The 22,700-nt window shown below is 37.6% G+C and overlaps 2 protein-coding genes across 5 annotated transcripts; both read right to left on the bottom strand.

Annotated features, from left to right (window-relative positions):
* Positions 1-2,331: 2,331 nt before the first annotated feature.
* Positions 2,332-6,464, bottom strand: LOC103714759 (uncharacterized). Of its 3 annotated transcripts, XM_008802145.5 has the most exons (4): positions 6,377-6,464; positions 4,530-5,972; positions 3,451-3,532; positions 2,332-2,696 (listed from the first exon to the last, which is right to left on the bottom strand). In XM_008802145.5, exons 2-4 carry the CDS (start codon positions 5,321-5,323, stop codon positions 2,484-2,486), a joined length of 1,089 nt encoding a protein of 362 aa, XP_008800367.2. In that variant the 5' UTR covers positions 5,324-5,972; positions 6,377-6,464; the 3' UTR covers positions 2,332-2,483. The 3 variants fall into 3 exon arrangements, with proteins under 3 accessions (XP_008800367.2, XP_088566078.1, XP_038986813.2); XM_088709952.1 differs by having other exon boundaries at positions 4,530-6,449; XM_039130885.2 differs by having other exon boundaries at positions 2,593-2,783; positions 4,530-6,450.
* Positions 6,465-13,615: 7,151 nt separating this feature from the next.
* On the bottom strand, positions 13,616-19,923 carry LOC103714758 (succinate dehydrogenase subunit 5, mitochondrial-like). 2 transcript variants are annotated; one of them, XM_008802143.6, is made up of 4 exons: positions 19,647-19,923; positions 16,056-16,369; positions 15,745-15,930; positions 13,616-13,875 (listed from the first exon to the last, which is right to left on the bottom strand). In XM_008802143.6, the coding sequence occupies exons 1-4, from the start codon at positions 19,810-19,812 to the stop codon at positions 13,819-13,821; spliced, it is 723 nt and encodes a 240-aa protein (XP_008800365.2). In that variant the 5' UTR covers positions 19,813-19,923; the 3' UTR covers positions 13,616-13,818. The 2 variants fall into 2 exon arrangements, with proteins under 2 accessions (XP_008800365.2, XP_008800366.2); XM_008802144.6 differs by having other exon boundaries at positions 16,056-16,360; positions 19,647-19,921.
* Between the last annotated feature and the right edge of the window lie 2,777 nt (positions 19,924-22,700).

The following is a 22,700-nucleotide window of genomic DNA, read 5'->3' as shown; positions in this document are numbered from 1 at the left end:
ATCACGACGCGCGTCAACCCTAAGAGTTAAGGGCGCCGCATTTAATCCGAACCGGCACTTCGAATACGGAAGCGTCGTGTCGGATCGTGTGGTCTCATCATGAGCCCACGACGCGAGGACGCTTCGAAAAACGAAAAGGGGATGATAAAACGTCTCTGGAGAAAGAGGCGCTGCCCATTAAAAGCGTCTCGAAACGCGCGATAATTCAAAATCCCCTAAACCACATTAATGCTACTTCCCGCGCTCGAACTTCCGAACAGCTCGAGCTCGGAAGTCGGGGGTAGTGTTGGGGGGAAAAAGTGTCGCCACGCTTTGGTAAGCAGACCCCTCCGAGCAGGGGCCGACCGAGCAGACCCCTCCGAGCAGGGGCCAGCCGAGCAGACCCCTCCGAGCAGGGGCCGACCGGACAGACCCCTCCGAGCAGGGGCCCACTGAGCAAACCTCCTCCGGCTTGGGGACACTCAGTCTTACCAACCTGAGGACGCCTGAGTTGCACACTGAGATTACGTCCATCCGCAGCACGGCCGTGCAGACAATTAATGTGTAAGGGTTGTGCAGACACCCGGTTCACTCAATAGTCAAAACGCATGGCCCTTGCAGGCCCCTGGGCTTACTCAACAATTAAAGCGTATGGTTTCCGTCGCCTACGGACATCGAGTCTCTCACGGCAAATCCGCATGCCTACAAATGATGGCGACTCCGTGATGACAGGCTCCGGCCTAATCTCCTACCATGATAGCATTGACTTACATGATCAAGCATTAATGACCAATTGTACGACAACCAATTTGCTCTATCACGTCACAGGTAGCCCGATCCTCCCTATAAAAGGGAAATTCCTCCACTTAGGGAGGGGGGTTCTTTCCGTCTCACTTTTTCTTTCCCCATACAGACCCCTGACTGACTTAACCATCGGAGGGCCGGCGCCGGAGAGCCCGGCCACCGGCTTCTTGCAGGTTTCCAGGAGGACGCCGCCCGCCGACGCGCCGCCACCCAGGCAGCGGAGCTCCTCTTCTTCCGCCGACGGCCGCCCTCGGGTCCAATTTCCAGCAACACATAGGATTTTGAGATGGTAAATACACCTACCTGAAGGACCTATCGCTTGTCATTTCATTTCCATATGCTTCAACGTTCAGTTCCAAGCACATATTTCGAGGAACCGGATTTTTCATAGGATGATGCACTGAACTACAGAGACAAGTGACAACCCATTTTTTATTTGTCTTTCCAAACTATTTAACTTAAAAAATATTTTTGGGTCTAAGAAAAATGTAGGTCAAATGGGAATAAGTCCTTGTCAAACGGTATAAAAACTATCCATCAAAGTCTGAAACTAATTTACATATATAAACTAATAAGAAAAACTTTTGTTTTTTTTTCCTTTTTATAAACAATTTTTTGGTGTAGCGGAAATGCATACAGAAATTTGAGTGCTAATGCAAGAGTACCATGCTATGGCAGACACTACTACAACAGGGGATCTTATTGATACGGCTACCTCTCTATATTGTGACAACTAGAGCAATATTCAAATAGCTAGCAATCCAGTATTTCATGAGTATACCAAACATATCTAGACTAATTATCATTTATATAGCATCATCACATTCCTTGGATGCTCTCTCAACCATTTTTCTCTTCTACGCAGTAGATTGCCATTTTCTTTACAAAGTAGCGACCAAGCAAAGATGATCTTTTCTCTTTAACAAACTCACGGCGTATAATCCACCATGAGATCGAAGGGGCTGTTAAATTGTATATGTAACCTGGTATTCTTACCATAGTGTTGACTATGTACCTTGTTGCATGTAGGGACCTCAACCCATAGCTTGACAATAATTGCAAATTTTACCACAACTTTTGGCACATTCTCTTTGAGCCTAACAGAGTCATGCATAATTCATTGGACTTTACTGAAAAGATAGCACAAGATTCTTTGTCATCCAATGGACTTTTTGAGTAGTTTTGTGAAAAATTTCGCATCAAATCAAGAGTGGTGTTTACAGCAATTGCTCTGCTTAAGAAGATTCAATTTCACCCTAGTTTTAAAAAAAATCATGAGGATCTGATCCTTCTGTAGCAGTAGCACTACCATAATCAAATTTTACATGTCTAGATTCACCAAGTTACCTATTGTTGACATCTTTTCCAACCGTTTTGTACTGCTATTTTTCTTCTTCTTGAGGCTCTTCCTCCCTGTAATCAAAAAAAGATAGAAACTTATCCAACCAAGATCCATAATTCAGTCTTCTGCCATGCAGCACACTGATGAATTCAGAAGTTAGTGCTTCAAGAAGCTGAAGAGAGCAATAAAAGCACATGAATCGGGAATGGAACGCAATACCAAACTAATCGATGCATTTCCATCTCAGAAGCATAATCGAAATGCTTACAATGGCACAACCTGAAAGAATTATAATAAAAGAAGATACAGCTTGAAGAAGACACGAGCATGTATTGTTCTTTAGTACATCACATTGTTCTCAACTACAGAGTGATGGCAGCTTGAAGGAGAAAAAGTAAGATGGCAAGTGCCCTGTCCTTCTAATGTAGTCTGCTTTCTCCGACGTTCTAGTAGTCCTCTCATTCAGTTTGGCCTCTGCATTAGCACGCTTCTCCTCCGATATTCTCCGTGTCGCGGCCAACTTGTTTGCTAGCTTTTCTTGAGCCCGAGATTTCATCCTTTCAGCCTTCAACTAGGAGCAGCAGCGTGGTTAGAATTAGCTTTAGCCCAGAGAAGAGGTCATAACATATAATGATGTCGAGCAGAATTGTAATATGATCTGTTGTTCGCATCAAAAGAACAGCTTACCATTATGATTTGCCAAAGCAGAGAGGTGAAGGCAATTAAATTCTTTTGCCTGTTCAGATATAAACACATACAGTTTCCTTTATTTACTTGGGCTTTAACTTGTTATGTAACTCATTATGGGTTTCCCAAGGCTAATAAGAAACAATAAAATTGTGATGATATGGAAAAATAATAGTCCAAATCTTAGAAAAAGATACTTGGCTAGCAATACTGATGACCATCATAATGGCGTAAGATTCCAATCTAAGTTTTTGTTTACGGAACGAAGATTTTTCATGACGACAAACAAAAGAAATTGTAACATTTTTCATGATTTTTTCAGCCACTTTGTTTGAGTGTCAGATAAGGGCAAACTTTGTTCATTAACTTGGAAGATTATATATGGTTATTTCTTGGCAGCTACTTGCAAGCATCAGAAATAATTGTCTGCTACCAATAGGACGTTTTTTGCTAGGAGAAGGCATCACTGTGATACCTTGAACTTTTAAAGTGTATACCAGTTTTTAGCTGTATCGGAGATTTGGCATACCAGTTATTGCAGGGAAATCTAAAATTCTATCAGAAGGATATACTAAACAATAACGAAAAAAAATCTTAAATAAATAAAAATAATAGACAAAAAGGTGGTGATTCAGTACCTCCATCCTCCTCATCTCCATTTCAGCTTTTCTTTTCTCATGATTCTCCCATGCTTGTATGTTCACTTCTTCCCGCTTGTATCTGACAATACATAGCCTAGATGTTTAGTGAAATTGATGTAGTGTAATTGCCATCACATATATATTTAAAACCTATGGAGATCAAAGTTACTGACAAATCAGAGGAACTTTTTACTTAACCAAGACAGTAGAGACTGGTATGCTACCATCCGATACTTCAGCTGTCAATGTTGTATGTTAAAAATGGAATTGTAGAAAGTAGAAGAGAACATCAGAAATGCTTGCTTGGTATAATTAGATATACAGTGAACGGTCTGTCTACCTCTGTATTATATAAAGATGCAGCATTCAACATATGATTCACCAATGAAGGTCGAAACATCTTCTTTCAATCATGTTTTCAGAGCTCTGGCAGCTAACTTCTTTAATATAGCTCAGGACATATCAGAAATGTATACTAAGGTGCATCACATCTACAGATCTTTCTTAGAATACTCCTTTCACCTTGTTGTATTAATTTGTCTATCTCGTCCTTTATTATATATATGTATATATATATATATTATCATGGATTTTAAGACCCTGATATGACATAAGCAAGGGAAAGCACCTTAAGATGATGCTTCAGACAAAGTTTTTACCACCAATGTTTTACTTAAATCCAGAGAAGGCCCTTAAGTGCTCCAAGGGTAAGGTATGTGAATGACTTGTCAGTTAAAAGAAGAGCCTGAGTATCCTTCAATCCTTCAATCCGCATTCATTTTTGGTCTACAAAAAATGACATGAATTCCACATTGAGGGCAGGTAAACTCTGAGAATCTCTTTATTTACAAAAAAAAAAAAAACTCTGAGGATCTCCTCCCAGAGAAAGCAAATTATAGAGATGATTAATGGCACAAGCTTATAGGCAAGCCACTGTCATTGAAATGCATTCAATTCATGCAACAAAATCTCTAGTCATGACGAGGAGTTCATTATAGAAATTGGAACAATAAACATGGCAAATCAGAAAAAAAAAGAAAGACTAATAGTATGAGGATGAAGACTCATAAAATTACCTTGCCTTGTACTTGGCGCATTCAGCCTCATCCCAAGCCATGGCTCGGGACTCGAGAGAGTCGAGGTTCCTAATTTGCTCTGCAACCTTGTTCTCAGATATCTTGCTGGCATCTAATTCACCACTTACCTTGCCAAAGAACACTGGCTCACCTTTCCTCTCCAAATTCTTGATACCTTCTTGGTAGCTCTCATGGGTTCGGGCGCCTTGCCGGCGCCTTGCCGGAGTGGATGGTCTCGAAGAAATGGGACTTCTCAATACAGGAGTTGCAGCTCCTAATGGTGTACCAGCCCTGGAGGGCTCCTTGCTAGCTATGGGGGTCATCTCCGTACCCATATCCCTCACACAAACTGACCTTACTTCCATAGCAGAATCCTCAACTGGCTTATCGATCCTCCAGAATGGCTCATGACATTCTATTTTCTTCATTTCTCCTTCATCTTGAACAGGGATTTCCAGTGCTGCATCAGCTTCTAATGCCCCATCTGCACTGCTGAAAGAATCCCTTCCCTTCGGAGGCATCGGAGCGAGCAGTCTCCTATCATCAGCATTAGAATTCCGGGGCTTGCTGTTGCTGTGACAGTGATACCCTCCACCAGATAATCCAACCAGCCACTTTTGGGCATCATCCCACTTCGAAGGGGTCGGCTTGGTACGAGAACCTACGACCTTGCGATGGCTGCGAGCCTTGTTCATGGCATTTCCATTCTGAAACTCCAAGTTATATGAATTACAGATGGGATTATCCTGAGCTGATCCATAGATGTAATGCGCCTTATCATCCACAGGCCTCATTCTGTCAGTATGATGAAATAGGCCTTCTGCTTTCCGTTTCTGAACAAATCAAGCTGAGATCTAAAGCTCCTGAGGTCCTTGAACTGATCTAATGAACAGTCCTTTAAAACTTACAATCTACAGGTGTTTCTGAGTGGCATAAACCACTAGAGTACTTGTAGGCCTGTTAGAAGATTGATGAAATGTATACAAAATGCAGCAGCAGCAGTCATAATATATCAAAGATAGTGAAATCTGAACGTATGAACCATAAGCTTTCTCATGTACTAGACATCAAAGAGAAGAAACCAAGGGAGAATCGTATCGCTTAAAGAAACTTTGCTAAACTAGATTCAAAAACCTTTCAATATAGGCATGGAACCATGGAAAAAGAACATCTAAACTTTCAAAAGAGAAGTGTTCTTCTCCCAAATAAATTCAGAACCAAATGTATCTCTTGTTTTCCTGTTTTGTTTCGTTCCCTCAGCCAAGATAGTTTGGTGAAGCTTACTCAGAGGTGCACTGGAAAGCAGATCCTTCTATTGCCGCAAGTCAACACTGGCGCAGACCCCAAAAACCTACAGTCGTGATCTCAACTTGGTATCCAAAAGCCAGCTGCAAGTCATCTGAAGCTGAAGGCACAAAATCCAGCTGGCTTTTTATCTTTTTTCTGACAAAAGAAAATCCCATGAAAGCCCCCCTCTCCTCAGTCAGAAAGAAGGAAAAAAAAAAAAAGACAGACAACTCCAGGTCTAAGATCAGTTTCAACAGTAGAATGCTTAACTCTCAGAGTATACAAGACTGCAAATCCACCAACCTAGTGTTTTTTTTTTTTTTAATGTTCTTTAGAGCCAAACAAGGAGAGAGAAGAATAGGTGGGAAGAAGGGACACGAGAGATGATGGCCAAGATCGATCTGGTGGTTTTAGAAAGGACGAAGTGTGCAGAGGAAAGAGTTATGGTAGTTTGTGTAGGAGAGAGAACACAGGGAATTGAAATGGCAGTGGCTCCGATGGATTGGTGTAAAGATGGAGTTATACTTTTCACCAAAAAAAAAAAGATGGAGTTATACCACCTTGGAAATGGTAGCCTTTCTTCCTTTTAAGAAAGCCGATGATGCAATGCAGCAGATATTCATGGGAGAAGGAGAATCACTGGGAATTGAGTTGCATCAAGACATAAAAAAATATTCTGGCTCTTTGAACCATGCACTTATGAGATCCATCAGCTGTGGACCACTCCAATCAGGAAGCAACACAGCCACACCTACATTACTGATTTATTTCCAATTTTTTTTCCTCCATGCTGCTGGTATTGCTTTATGATTGGACTGATCCACTGCTAAACTAGTGGATCCGATCCAACCAGTAATTCTTCCTACTGATAGAAAATTAGCTGCTGAGTTAGTAGAAGCTATTCCAATAGCTTTTTATAGCAGAGTTAGTAGAGAAAAAAAAAAAATTATAGTCACAAATTTGGCATTTGAAAATAATTCAGCTAGAAGTTTTGATGTTGGATGCAATTTGAAAAATCTTCAAAAATTAAAAAAATATATTTGAGAGAGAACAAAATATTATTAGAATACTTGTATGAGTGTTTATATCATGGTAAGCCATAAATAGGTAAAAAATAAAAAATGGTAAAATAAACCAACGGATTGTAGAATATAACATTACTAGTTTGCATTCATAAAAATTATCTTAGCCATAAAACATTTATGAACAATCAAAAAATCTTAAATTACACAAACAATAATTTAATATTTTTGGAAATTTGGTTATCAAAATTACTTTGAAACTATTTAGTTAAGAAAAATTAAAATTAGTAAAAAATTATAATCATTAAAGCACTAATTTGTTAATTAATGCGAACGTAGTAGCACAAATCAAATGGTCTCACAATGTAATATCTTTTGTTTTGTAATTCATAAAAGTGGTTTTTAATAAGTCATGAACAATTCATGAATGATTGTGGAGCCAATGTATAGATAAGGAATAGTTTAATAGTTCCAGATTAGTTTATTTATTAAGACTTTTGGAATTATTTTCATGCAGAATGAGAAATTTTCAAAATTCTGAGAATTATTTTTTTAGCTACTATATATAAAGAAAACCGCGAGTTCCGTGTTGTGGTAATTTTAAATTATGATTGGACTTTTTTAACGGCTACTGCCATCTTCAGTAATTTCCTTTGTAGCTGCCACTGAGCCTGGACACGTGGAAGGATGCAATTGGGAGGGTGGCGAAAACAGCCTCGTCAGTGAATCACGTGGAGACCATAAAGTTTTGGATGGTGGGCGGCACAAAAGATTCTGGGAATCTGAGGTGGCGAAAGCCATGGTATCATTTATTATATCATTATTCACTTCTCTTGTTATTTGTTGATTCTTCCTTTGTATTTATTTCTAGGGCTTGCTTTATTGAAAAATGAAATTATTATGATTACAAAAATGTTATTCAATTTCTTTTCTTTTCTTTTAATTCAATGTAAAGTGGTGGTGATTGACATAGTAGGACTGAATAAATCTGAAAAAAATAATTATTTTTCCTTTTATTTCAATTTATCATTCAACCAAACAAGAACTAAAGTTTTGAATTTTCTTCTTTTTTTGATAGTATTTTATTTTCCCTCCTTAGGCCTGTGAAAGTTTTTGGAAAAGATAAGAGTGGGATGTACCCTTATACAAAAACAAGCTCAATTTGCACAGATCATCTGGATTACTCAAATCTGATGAAGAATATAGTGCAATTGCACGTCCGATATTATCGAGTTAGGGTTTTCGCAACCGGTATGGATATGTCTATGGTGTAGAAATATATCGAGCATGTTCATCCTAGGTAGAACACCCAACTCCACACTCTTGGCATCGAATAAAGTGGCAGATGTGTGGGTTAGGCTTTATAAAAATAGGGGCAAATCAAATGTAAATTATGAGAGGAAAGCACATGCATGCACCATGGGTCATGCGCAATGGGCCCACATCACTCCTTTTATTGATCCACATAAGTGTAGATCTAACAACCCTTTTAATGTTGCTCCTTGATTTTTATATAATTTTAGTATCTATATGTACCAATGTTGAATGTTTATTTATGACCATGCCGACTTAACTAACAACAATGACTTTAAGTTTTGACATCCAAACTTCCTATAAGAATATCATTTTCCTGAAAGAATCTTAGCCTTTTTTCTTTAGGCCAGTCATGGAGAAATACAACATCCTTCAAGTAATATTAGACACTGTATATAACCAACAATAAAAGGCCACCCTGATAACATGAAAATCATTATTGTCACTGCTCGAACTAAAATTCGTCATCATCATTGATCGAATACATTCATAGTGCACTTGTGCAAACTCTATCACTAATGAGTTTTACAATTCATTTTATGAAGTTGATGTCCTACACATTGAAGGAAGAAAATTTTGTATCCCAGAAGTTCTAGCAATGGTATGCTCTTGCTAGGTAGGGACACCAGTGGGCTTTGGATGGTGATGGTTAGAGAGAGATGAAAGCAACTCTCCCTAAGAGCAGGCCATTACATGCAGCAGAAATGGCTTTATTTGTTGTGCTTTAGAGCAGGGCAATTCTCAAGAGATGGCCTGCAGGAACTCAAGGATAGGCAAAGTTACTATCTTGTCTTGCTTATTGGTTCTAGTACCCATATGCCTCCCATGTTCAATCTTACAATCTGCTTTACAATAAATAATAGTTCTGTTAAGATCCAAAAAAAGATTTTTTTAGGAGTTTGCGACTCTAACTAATTCGATCCATCCAACAAACGGGGATTCATAGTAAAATAAAAAAAATGGGGGTTATCGATAGATATAGAAATAACTTCTATTCTCTATTTTATATTTATTTATTTTTATTTTGATTTCGATATTTTTTTTTATTGTCTATATTAATACGTAAGAAGGCCAGAGAATTTTTTTTTTCCCTAATTCTAATTCTTCGGAGGGAAAAATTCACTTTTTTATCCTGTTGATATAAATATAGCACTAAATTCAGTTATTTGTAGCGAACAAGTATTTAGTTCATCGTAATCAAAAAAAAACTCAAAAGAATGGTGTTTTCTTTGATGACATAAGTTCTACTTGCAATAAGAGTTAGAAGTTTCGGATAATAACTTTTTATTTTTTTCCTCCAGATCTATTTTTTTATCCTACCTCTATTCATGATTAGTAATCACAAACCTTCTATCAACAGGATAAAAAAGTGAATTTTTCCCTCCGAAGAATTAGAATTAGGGAAAAAAAAATTCTCTGGCCTTCTTACGTATTAATATAGACTAGAGAGCCTTCATGGAGGTGACAAGTGTCATTCAATTGGATACATACAAGGACTCACAAGACTGACATCTAGACACATGGCAACTGACTTGGGAACTAAGGCAACCCTTGCCCTTGCCTAGGACATTTAAATGGATGGGCTCAAGAGTATATAAGTACCATAAAAATTCTTAATCTATATGATCTGGTATTGTTATTCCTCAACACCCCTTTTCATGTGCAAAGCCCAAGGGATGAAGCTCCGAACAAGGGTCAACACGTGGATTAGTAATGGGGACCATAGAGGTTTCAGTAGGCAAAAGAATCATTGGACTTTGATATCGTATTAAGATCCTATCTAAAAATTCGGACTTTAGATGGATGGGCAAAGAATATATAAGCACCACAAGAGTTCTTAACATATCTGATGTGGCACAATTATTCCTCAACAAGTTCTTTCCGGATGATCCAGATAATTACTTTTTAACACATAAGAGGACTAATCTCCATATAAGTTCTTAATAGTTTCCTTTCAAGTGATCGTTCCGGTCTAAGCAACTAAGAACGATTTTGGATACCACAACCCAGGATCTAATCAAAAAAGCTAGCCAGAAAATATTATTTGGATTCTGCATAAATGCTCAAGATCTATCCAGCGAATAACCAATGTAGAACTAAACACACATCCGCACGGGTCCTCACATACTCTCCCCAATTAAGCACTGACGTCCTCGTCAGAATAAGAGTTCAAATCTATTCAAATCTAATCACAAGTATCACGATTGGCCCGTGGTCAGTCCCAATAAATTCGGGCTGCAGTGTCTCCTAGTCTACATATGTTATGGGATAGGTTCGCTCTGATACCAATTGTCACAACGCAGGACCTCACCTAAAAAGACTAGCTGGAAGGTATTATTTGGTTCCTTGATTCTATATAAGTATGCAAGATCTACTCAACGAATAACCAATGTGAGACTAAACACAAACCCCCACAAGTCCTCACAGGATATGTTACAAGTCTAAGTTCAGTTGTCTATTTCATTGGTTTAATTTGATTGAGTAGAGGCGGGATTCAAATTTATTACATGTTCAACAGTACCAAAACCGATTCATGTTTAGCACACATTAACTGAATATAGATATCTGGTAAAATAGTATTTCAAAATAGCTCTTAAATCCAGAACCGAATCATATCTTCTAAGCGGGTATGTGCTCCACAAGCACCAGGACAGAACTCTATGTTGCATTATAATCACAGTTTTGCTCCACTTATTTAAACTTATTCATATTATTAAACAGATATTGTTATATTTTACATTTTAATAGCTAATTCTTTTGATAAACAAAAAATCAATCATGTTCCCTTTGATATTTTATAGTATGGTAATTAAATGAAGGTAGTTAATTCATAAATTCACATGTTTCCATTTATAGCCCGTCGTTTCTTTTTTTTTTTTAATGTAATGTTTATAACCATCTTTTGATGGGCAAAATATGTTAGAGTGAAACATAACGAGTAAATGCATTTTTTGTTCATTGGAACGAAGTTTGAGTATTAATTTCTTACCCTATATTACCAAAAAAACAAAAAACTAATTTTTCGCCAAAGGCAATGAACAAGAGCATGGAATGAGAAATGTAAATCAATAATTAAATAAAAATTCTATACCATGCACATTACTACACATCATGATTTCTTGATTGCTTGGTAGTTGATCTCACAATATAGATTAAATGCATTTTAGATTTTGCGTACCACAAGCACATGTTATCATAATTGTTGCTAAAGTCTCCTATAAATGATGCATGTGAGCTTTGTATATATTAGTTTGTTTGCTAGTCCCTGTGACATTCTGTAAGTAAATAAAGTTTCATCTATATGTCTACTTGCATTTATCTCTCTCTCTCTCTCTCTCTCTCTCTCTCTCTCTCTCTGTGTGTGTGTGTGTGTGTGTGTGTGTGTGTGTGTGTGTGTGTGAGAGAGAGAGAGAGAGAGAGAGAGGGGTGAAACCCCACCAAAGATATGTGCAAGTCCCTATGAGAGGGGAAGAAAAAAATGCCATATGATTTTGTTATCAACACTCATTAAATGTAGACCACCACAACTGTTTAAACTTATGTTCCACTCTACTATTTGTTGCACGCTTGTAATGTCCAAGGAAGATGAAAATAATGAACCCTTGGGAAGGATGATGGATGGCTTCAGAGGTTTCAAGGCATCAATTAGGCTTCCTAAGCTTGCTAATTAGCTGCTTGCTAAACTTGTTTCCCAAATTTATTTGTAGCTGGCTAGTATGAAATCCTCATTGGTGTAGAACTTGAAATGGTGGCTTTTGTTTCAGAATTCAGTTTTGTGGTTGGTGATGGATTGTATAGAAAGGAAGGCCCAAGACTTTTCCTCAGGGAGTAGGATAGCTGGTTAAAGCAAGCCTCATTTGATTAATTGGGAAAGTGGAGCTAAATATCAAATATAAGTAGATATAGGTGGAACATTCTTTATGGGCAATAGATCACAAGAAGTTTTTTTATTATTATTATTTTAAAGTAGATGCAGCAAGATATTTTAAACATGCAGTGATCTGGGATGATTAGCAGAGATAAACATCCTAGTGACTGTCAGAGGGATACAAGAAGGCATTCATAAATCTTCTAGTGCTTTGGAAGGATAACATATTCCAAACAGAGCTTAGCCTAAATATTTGGTACCTCTACTGCTTAGAGGAGGCCTTGTGCTCAAATCTTATTGAAGTGATCTAGGATTTTTATAGTGTTGTAGACTTGAAGGTGGAGTGGCCTATGTTAGGCTGGAGGTCCTTTGCATCCAATAACCTTCAAGCCTTGCTAAACGGAAAAAGGAAAAAAAGGAGTTTATTTAGTATCATGAGAGCGGAAAGGAAGATCAATCGGAGTGACCTAGTTATATCCAAATACTTGGGGATGCATCATTCAGGACAACTTTGAGTGTTCTAACTTCTAAAAGTGAGGACTTTCACATGTTTAAAGAGAAGAAATGTGATTTTAGATCATGTTGTTGAGTCCTTTGCATCAATCACCAAAACTAAGGATAGATATGGGTGTGTTAGCGAATTCGATGAGAGGCAACCGAATATATCCTATTTTTATCCTTGTATATTAGAGAATTTTCTATCATTATTTTCTTCTGGACTCACCTTAGGCCAGCCAGTTTATGCCCTAAGAACTGCGGCCAATTTTGCTTGCAGTTCTAATTACAAGATTTCGACTGTTTTTTGTGATACCTACAATTTGAGTGCAGCATTCACAATTACAAGCTGCTAAACAAACAGACCCTGCAAATTGATCATCTACTGCATTGGGTTTCTTGCCCTTGTCAAAAGATAATATGACTCAACCACCATGTTGCCCAAGTTGGAAAAAAGTGAAGAAAAAATTTCAAGAAATATTCCACACAGAACTAGCAAATTTTTTGTTTTTTGGTTGGATAGGAAATTGTAAGAGGTCTCTAAACAATAGTTGTAGCCCGTTCGCTAAGCTGGTAAAGACGTTTATTTAACTCATCAAAGTCCAATCCAGAATCCACACCTTCCAATATAAGTGTTTAAAGTTTCATTGAGAAACAGAAAAGGTGGCATGAAAGGAAAGAAGATTTCGCCAAATAGACCATGACTCCAAAGTCTCTGGAAGAAATTGATTGGAAGATTAACTTCAGACTCACCTGCTTAACATATATTCTACATCATGCAGTCTTGCTTTACAGAGTTGTGCCACTAAATAGGGCTCAAGGAAACGTTAAATTCCAAAATGTTGGTTAAAAGTAAGTACTTGTTATGACTCCCACTTTATCGACAGCATGCCTGCATTACCTTCAAATAAGAGTTATGCTCAAAATTAAGAGCATTCTGGTCAGCCCCAAACAAAGAGCTTGGAAAAATAATTCCAACCCAAATAGACAACGAAAAGAAACCATTATCTAATCTTTGGCAACAGAAGAAGATAAGTTGAAAAGCCTTATGTACCATCATTAGCATCGTGTATATACTCCATCACATGACAACAACAAAATAATGGAAGCCTCAAGCGATCGATTGAAATTATGGGTTCCAGAAGTAATGTCATTTCCATCCCAGAACTACAAAAAGCATATTTATTACTCGAAAATACATTTTCTGAACTTGTAAGCACAACTCAAGATGAACTGATCAATTGTCAGCATGGTTTATAGATATCCGTAAGCATCCAAGACAGCCACCCTCCCAGCATCTTTCTCATGATCTAAGCTCCACATAAGACCCGGAAAGCCCAGAAGTGCCGAGAAGTGTAACCTGAAAATCAAAATAGGTGAGCACGAGTTGACTGAGTAGGTAACATATCCATGTGCCAAGAAACATAGTAGACAAACATGCATGCTGATCATCCTGATCCTTATCTGAACAAGAATGTTGATTCAAAGTTTTAGAGCAGGAAAAAAAACAATTAAAGAAATCATCCAACTTTGACAGAGTCTGTTCATCATTGAAGTGTTTCCTATAACTAGGTCAAGGACTTCCATGATTTATCACAATCCATGATCATGTTTCTAAGGTTACAAAAATTCGAGCAGAAAAAGGAAAAAATAACTCAAAAGACGCAAGCAAAATTCATCATCTCGGTACTAGACCCTGTTCTCGGGACCATCCCATTACGATGTCCGTATGCTGTATGGTGCAAGACGGCAAGACATACCGAATGTCGGTATGGTACAAGACTGCATACCGGTTCAGTACCAGTACACTCAGTATGGTACGGTACCAAACAATACAACAAACATCAGTCGCAAGTATTATCGTATGCTCAGCCTTAAATAAGAATGTTCTCTTCAAGCCAATTTTAGAGCGGCAAATTCGTGACAAATTGGTTTAGAATCAAAGGTTTTACATCAGGGTACCTGGTCCCATGTTGGTGCCTTAATTGGTACTCTTTGGTATGGTATGACAAGCCTCCAATTGACACATGATAAATGTGCGAAGTTGGAACATTGAACCCATAGTGTGTTGGTACGGTACCATATTGAGTTACTTCGCTATGAAGACTTGTGCAGGTGTTTAGTCCCACATTGTTGTGTGCTGGGGATGTCCTAGGTATTTAAGCAAGGCCAAGGCCCCCAATTGTATATTTTGGGTATCACCAAGAGCCAATCGTGGTTGCTCCTGACAGGATTGTTTGTGGTTGGAGTGTTCATCCAGCAAAGATGCCAAGGCCTAAATGAGGGAGAGTGTACGAGGACCCATTCAGGTAAGTGTTTGGTCCCATACTGGTCATGCATTGAGGATATCTTGGGTATTTAAGCAGGGCTAAGGACCCCAACTACAACTTCTGCCTAGATTTTCCAGATAGATGTCTGGATATGGAGATCCTTTGAATTAATCTGGGGGTCCTGGTAAATGCATATCCTAGGTAACTTTATTATTTTACGACTATTTGCAGTCCCAGTTCCCACATCAAGAAAATAATCCAATATAAAGACAATAGTAAATTTCTTAGTTAGGGACTTATTTTGCATTAATACTGGATCTGAAAAATTCTGAAAATATGCTAAAACCTAGATCAAATATATTCCTGATGACCACTTCTTAAAAAGGCCCTAGTACTAAGCATTCCCTGTCCTCTGGAAAGAGAAGAATTGGTATTTATCAGCTGATGGTGTATTAGAAAGATAGAACTATAAGTAGCATAAGCAGTATCTTGCAAAATAAAGAACAAATGTCCACAGCAATGGAAGTTTCAAAGACCATGGAATTATGAACACTGGTTCTCTTCACAGATGTATAGGAAAGCCAATGCATTCAAACTGGAGTAGCGGCAAATGCGCTTCATGACAGGCACGCACTAGAATGAGGAATATGTAACAGAGAATTTTGTTAAACGGTATAACTAACCAACAATATCACAATCACACTACCAATGACAAGGAGCTTGCTTACTATTATTATCTTCATCCCAGAAGCATGGTGTCTGACGATTTTCCTTTTGGAGTTCTAAGTGGCAGTTTGATCCTTAAAAAGCATTTGCATTCAAAATACAATCACGAACTTAAAGCACAAACACAATACCATATACTATATATCATTCATTAACAAAAAAAGTTCAATTTAAAGCATAAAGTATAATATCTTAAATACTATCTATCATGCATTAACAAAAAGTAACTTTACCTTTCCCCACTCAGCACCAATGCCGCTGCATCTCATCTTCAAGTGTATCATTTTTGTTCCCAACTCTGTTTCAACCTTTTTCCGCACATAAGCCTCACCAGGGCCAAAAGAATCTAGATATGCCATGTAGCGTTTATATGCAGCTCTTATGGCATCTTCAATATAATCAGGTAAGCGTCGCACATTCTGCAAGACAACCCTGATCACAATATGGGAGGGCGAAACCCAAAAAGCAGGAAGATGAAAATTGACACTAGTAACTTATTTTTTCATACAAAGTGGCACAAATAATAGAGATAAAACGTACAGACCTCACCAGTTACCCCGTTCAGATCATCAAGCGCCATTCTGAGGGAAACTAGAACCCCACCAAACTCCACTGAAGCCTCAGCTGCACGAAAGACATTTGCTAGAGCCTCTTGGCCAGCCTTATCATCAGTAGCTTTAGATAGCGCCTTCTTTGTCTCATTGACAACAGAATCTGGAATTTCGTCCCAGTTCAGAGCCATTAAATCCTTGAATGCAGTTTCTATGTCAGCGTCAGATATGGCAGGCAACTGGCTTACATTTGAACAGAATGCACGGCTAAAGTTCAATGTGAGAGGAAGACTGCAATCTGAGAATCCTTGCACAGAAGGAAATCCAATATCCAGTTAAAACCAAAATTTGAATAGAAAATCAAAAGATTGAGGGACAATATAATACAACATGAGTGATGTTGCTTAGAATTTTATAAGCCATGTGCAAAATGATAGAGAGAGCAAGTTAAATGGAGGCTTGCTTCAGACTTAGTAGAATAAATGAATTGCACCATCAGAACTGGAACTATAAGATCACCAAAGATAACAGCAGGAAGATAAATCATTCTGCATTAAATAATTTTTCCAAGAATCAACTATGGACTAAAAAATAAACAGTGGTAGGTTATTTTCTTCCAAATGGTGGCAACGTTGTAAATTTTTAATTTATTCCTTTTCTGGGACTCTACCTAGACCTATCAGCAGCTATCTAAAAGATCTTGTGGTTAAATACAGAAATACGATCAGCGTAAGGTTATCTAGACATAACACCCAGGTTTAGCAGAAAAAAATGCCACTTTAAACCTTCCAGCCTCTGTGAGACAGCTAGGAATGTTTGTCATGATCAAGTGAAAGTCAAAGTAGACACAAGTTAATGGGGACTGAAATTTGTATGGTTAAATGTAGATAATGGTAAGATTTGTCAATGCCTAGCAGATGAGGACCATTTTCTTTTAAGCACCTAAAGAAAATTTGTTACTATCCAAAATCAAGAGCACAATTTATCAAAACAATAAAAGAAATAATAATAGCATCATAATAAAACCATACAATAAGTTTAATTATGAGGTTTGTTTTGTTCTAAGGAAACTGATGTAAAAGGAAAAGGAAAGGAACTTTGTTCAATTTGGGAAGGGAAGCTTTTTTTTCATTTGTTCAATTTGTTAGAAAAAAACTGACAATTTGTAAAATGAAAAAGATGCCATTGTACTCTGAAAACTAGTTGATCTTAACCATCAGGTACCTTCTTCTGGAAAACAAAATCAAGTTTTTCAGCAATTATGGAAACTGATTCCTCATAACTTAAGTTCTCTTGAAAAACAAACAATAGCAAAAAAGCCTTTCCATGCCTTTCCCTTGCAACCAAACAGACCCATAGACCATGGACCCATCTCTTATTCCTGCTTCTTGACTTCCTCCCTTAGGGTCGATCAAGTTGGTTACATATGTGCTATTAATAGGGTTCTTTCTCTAGGGAAAATCACCTTAAAAAGATTTTTTTTTTATGAATAGAATCCTCTCTATTTTTCTTACAAAAATTGACAAAAATAGTTGAACAAATTGGGCGGGGTTAGCAAAGATTGCTGCCTGACCCAACTTGTGTTTTGGAGTGGTTGGAACTATATCTTCAGCTTGAGTTGGACTTGGATCAAGATAAGGGCTCAAACAACCCAATCCAACTTGACTCTTTATGAGAGGACCTCAAAATGGTCCAACCTCAACCTAACCCATAGTTCTATAGAGGGCTTCAACCCAACCCACCATGTGGCCAAAATATATTCTAGAACTATGATCAAAACCATATTACAATATGTTTGAAATAACATTACCCTTCCTACCCTAACACCCAAGCATAATTCTATTTGGGTTGAAATTTTGGGAGGGAGACAAGACTTAGGCAAGGGATCCATACTTCAATGGCAAGTTGGCTAAGGCTGGTAATTAACCAAATCAACCTGCTCCATTTGCAAACATCGACAAAAATCTATATGAACTTCAAGCTTGATTACATGGCCTTGGGGGTCCAATCCATAATCATCTTCCTAGGATTCTCATTCTAAATAATATAACTAAACCTACTAGCTCTAAGGAACAACAAATGGAAAGACAAATTAAACTTGATATCTAGGCAGGCTTAGAGAAGGTTCATCATCCAATAAAAGAAAGACAAGAAGAACATGCTCTAAGTTTAAGAAAATTGTGCAAGATTAAAGAGGAAAAATAGAGGAATCAAGCAGGTTTTTCCTGCCAGCGGAGAAAGATTCAACTTGGCCTTATCAAACAGGTCTCATAGAAAGCAGGCCTTTCCTCTATAAGATTTTGCTAGAAAACAAACATGAACTTGGATGAATATATATATATATATATATATATATATATATATATATATATATATATATATATTCTTGTTGCAACTAGATGAGTTAACATTAACCATAGAACAAAAATTCTAGGACAATTAAATAGTACATCTAACATAATTTTAAACAGTGGTCCTCTTTACTTTCAGATCTTTCAATGGAATTCATCAACTAAAGTTCATAACAAAGATGACCAAACTGATCCATCGATATCCTAGTTGAGGCTTTAATGATAAAGGTCCAGAATATCTAAAATTTATATCCAAAGTACACCTTGAATCCCATATTAGATGCTTAAGGCACAATTTTTCCATTGCATGAGGGTTCAAAATCTACAACAGAACTTGTAACGCACCTCAGCCAGATGCAGATTAGCTTTCTTCAGGCCAAAATTTTCACTTCTTCAATAGTTGAAATTCCCCTACGTGAAGTAATTCTTTTCCCCGCCTGTCTTAATGTTTGACTGAAAGCACTTAAGCCTAACTCTAACAAAAATTTCTTCGCATGTATGTTGCTAACACTAAGCTGTCCATCCACTCATTTGGCATCCTTCTAGTCCTCAAGATCCGGCTGATTAGTTAAACTGGTCACACCAGCTCAGCGATACCATTATTCCCATCAAGTATCTCATCAATTCCAAATCTCTGACCTCCTCCCATCCTCAGCAAAAGCGACATCCACTTCCATAAACCTAACAACATAAGTTCTACAATCTACTAGCCCTAAAATGTTTATAATGTTGCTGGATAGTTCAGAAATCTGATCTCCCAAGTCTGCTACTCCTTCCATCATACAACCCCTCATCACCTCTGCATCAAAATTTTAGCCAAGAAATCAAACAGTGAAGCACTATACTTACAATCTTCTCTTATCAAATGCCAAATAGCCGAATTTCTCTTCTACGTATATTAATTTTTCTCCTTCCTCCAGAAACTGCAGGAACATAAAACCTCTTCCATGCTTCTTCCTGCAGCTTACCAAAAAAAAGAATCCAGTCCAAAAGAAAATCAATAAATAAACCACTTCTATCTGGAGATCCTACATCTGAGTGAAGTAAAGGTTTGCCATTTTTTTATCAAAAGAAAAAAAGAAAGAAAGAAGAAAGAAAGAAAGAAAGAAACTGTTCAAGATCAACACACTAGGGATTCCAAGAAGAAGTTCTATTTAATGGACTGTGAAGAAGTCAGAACCAATTCTTCAAATTAAAGAGGGGATGGAGAAGGTGGAGGAGGTGGATCACAACCTGATATCCGATTGACGGTGGTGGAGGACGGACGAAAGATGGCGGTGGTGGTGGTGCTGCGGGAAGCTGCAACGGCGGCGGCGGAGAGGGAGGAAAAGTTCGCCGTCGAGAGGAAGCGAAGCCTCCTGCCAGCGGCCGAGGATATAGACCGGAGAATCGTCGTCATCTTATTGCCCTGTCCAACACCGCCTCCAGAGAGAGATCAAGCAAAGATTGAGACCGAATGAGACACAGAGATCAACAGCTAGGGCTTGTCCACCCACACACACAAAAAAAAAAAAGGTTCAGGAAACGGGAAAGGATTCTTCAAGAAAAGCCTGGAATGCGGGAAACGAAGGAGAAACGTGGTGGTAAAATAAACAACTTATTTATTCTGTTTATTTGCATGCTTATATATTTTATTTTTTTGGCAGCTTTTCTATTTAAAAAAATAAATAGGTGAACATAAATCAGCAAATATAAGAGATTAATTTGAGAATAAATGGCTTTCTTTGCGCCGTATGAGTGTTGACAAAAATACTTACTTTTCAATTTAGACTGTTTTTTTTTTCGGGAACAAGGATCTTGAATTTTCTCATATAGCAAAGGTATTATTGACAAATTTGCTCCAAGAAAAAGAAACAAAAATGGAGATAGGAAGAGTTTCAATTGATATATTATGATATAAAGAAATAAGTCATCATGTTTCAATTGATAAAAAAAAAGAACAAATACATGTTATGAATCCTTTTCTTTTTCTAAATTATGTGTAAAATTTTTACAACTTTCAGCAGCAAAAAATTTTGGCTTTCATAAAAAATAAAAATAAAAGTAAGAAATGTCAAAAGCTCTATGCAAATGCTATCTCAAATATAAATTTCAATTTGATAATTCGTTTACTTGTTGACAAACAAAAACACAAAAATAACAATAATATAATACAGGCATAAAAAATGTGCGGAGATCAAAGAGCTAAAAATATCACGAAAAGAATAGAAATTTCGCAAATCGCATCAAGTAAAGTAAAAAGAACATTACTTGAAAGAGAAAAAAAAGGAACACATAAAAAAATATACTTAAATCTGCTCAATATTTTCATCTAAAAGTAAAAAAAAAAATACAAAAGATATTGCCAAGGCATGAATCACCAATAAGGAACAGAAACATTAAATTTGGGGATCGAATATATTTCAGTTTATATATCAAAAGGAAAAAAGAAAAAAAGAAAATTTAGGCAGAAAATTTAGTACTAAATCAAATAACGCATATGACTACATATTCATACAAATGCAAGATTATTCCAATGTTACATTCCACAAGAAACCAAACCATAGCCCACATGCAATTGACTCAGATCAACCTATGCATTTGTGGCAGTTTATGGCTTCATTGGGTCTGCGGGTGGTTGCTCCACTAGCTACTTGTTCATGAAGGCTAACGTGAAGTTAATTGCGCTGTCCTATGGCTGGGTTATGTTGCTTGGACCAATTCAGGTATCTTGGTATATTTCTTTCTTCTTTTTTTTTCTTTTCGTCCTGTTTTCTTGCTTGTTTGTATCCATTTCATTACCTGTCTTGTGGTTGGGTTATGCTGCTTGGGCTAATTTGGTTATCTGGTTATCTTTCTTTTTGTCCTGTTTTCTTTGGCGAGGACAAGACTGGTGCATTTCATGGAATGGTTGGGCCATTCGTGGAGTACCCCATAATCTGGGTATTGGATTGGGTAAATTGGTGGCTCTCCATAGCATCTCGCATATATAACTATTACCAAAATTTTAAGTAATGGTTGTTACAACATCCAAAACAGTGATAATAATATTATATGTGGAATGTTTAACCAATAACTGGAATCATGAGTGGATCTGGAAGGCACGCTTGGCGCCTAGGATTCGTTTCTCCTGGTGGAAGGTGAGTTGGAAGCACAGTAGAGGTCTTCTAGCCAAAACAACATCATTTGTGACTGCTGTTCTGATTCTCAACTGTGCATTTGGATCGCATTCTCCTCCAATGCTCGCAACACTTGGGAATGGCATTGCCCAGGAAAATCAACACATGCAGGTGCCAAATACTAATGGTCATCTTCTTCAGAGCATCATGTGTTATGTCGGGCGATCCATATGGAATTCTAGAATTAATGCTCGCCTATTCCAATCTACACCCAGGACCTCACCAAAAAAGACTAACCGAAAAGTATTATTTGGATATTTTGATCCTGTATAAATATCCAAAATTTACCTAACGAATAACCGATGTGGAACTAAATATACGTCCGGACGAGTCCTTATAACTATTTTTCAGGTTGAAGAGTTTCCTTGCACCTCATATGTTTTTATTTATTTATTTGGTAACCGTGATAAAAGAAAAAGAAACTTACCCAATTCGAATCCAAGTAGGTATGAAAGACTAGGAGTTGCAGGAGCCCCAGAGCCAGGAGTTGCTGAATTCTTGATATTCTGTCACCAGTCTAACAACTTGAAGTGCAATGGATTGAGGAACAGGATTACTTTGCTGAAAGACTTCTGCGTTCCAGGAAGACCGCAACAGCCAAGCAATATAAGCCACAGCTGCTTTAGCAGTGGGTTGAGATCCACCGAAAAACCAATTAACAAATCAGCAATTGATTGGAATGAGAGGTTCATCGCAGCGTAAATGGATAGAGAACTCCTACTCCGATCCACGACACAGCATCTGACCAGCTCGATATTTTCTTAACTCATCACGGACTCCACAAATGCCTACTTAGAAGGCATTCTAATGCATGAGGCTCCTGTTACAGCCAGATCTAGAAAGGGTAAGATATATAGTCTTGTTTCTGCCTGCTAAGAAACTATTTCTATATTCTGAACTTATGACATCCAGATCACAATAAAATAAACTTATTGTTGAGCTAAGGTCTATTCTCGTGGTTTGCTTCCCCATGTTTCATACAGGCTATGTTAATGCTCCAAGTTAACTTGTATTGGCCCATACTAGTTGGTTAATTGAGTAAAAATCACTACAGAAGCATATTTGCCGCCATTAGGAAAAGGTAAAAAAAAGGAATCTCACGAAGTCTTCACTAGTGGTGACGGACCTG

The sequence above is a fragment of the Phoenix dactylifera genome, chromosome 13 (assembly GCF_051530095.1).
Source record: "Phoenix dactylifera cultivar Ajwa chromosome 13, Ajwa_hap1_PhDact_Kaust_v1.1, whole genome shotgun sequence".
Taxonomy (NCBI): domain Eukaryota; kingdom Viridiplantae; phylum Streptophyta; class Magnoliopsida; order Arecales; family Arecaceae; genus Phoenix; species Phoenix dactylifera.
The sequence above is the reverse complement of the archived record's forward strand: the minus strand, read 5'-3'. Positions and strand labels throughout refer to the sequence as shown.

Bases quoted from the DNA above. Each gene is read 5' to 3' on its own strand.
- LOC103714759 (XM_008802145.5), bottom strand. From the start codon at position 5,323: ATGAGGCCTGTGGATGATAAGGCGCATTACATCTATGGATCAGCTCAG. The intron at 3,533-4,529 runs GTAATTTTATGA...ATGTATTGTCAG, and splicing joins TGCGCCAAGTACAAGGCAAG to ATACAAGCGGGAAGAAGTGA. The intron at 2,697-3,450 runs GTACTGAATCAC...TGCTGCTCCTAG, and splicing joins TGGAGATGAGGAGGATGGAG to TTGAAGGCTGAAAGGATGAA.
- LOC103714758 (XM_008802143.6), bottom strand. From the start codon at position 19,812: ATGACGACGATTCTCCGGTCTATATCCTCGGCCGCTGGCAGGAGGCTT. The intron at 16,370-19,646 runs GTTGTGATCCAC...CTTCTGTGCAAG, and splicing joins CACCGTCAATCGGATATCAG to GATTCTCAGATTGCAGTCTT. The intron at 15,931-16,055 runs GTCTGTACGTTT...GTTGTCTTGCAG, and splicing joins TGAACGGGGTAACTGGTGAG to AATGTGCGACGCTTACCTGA.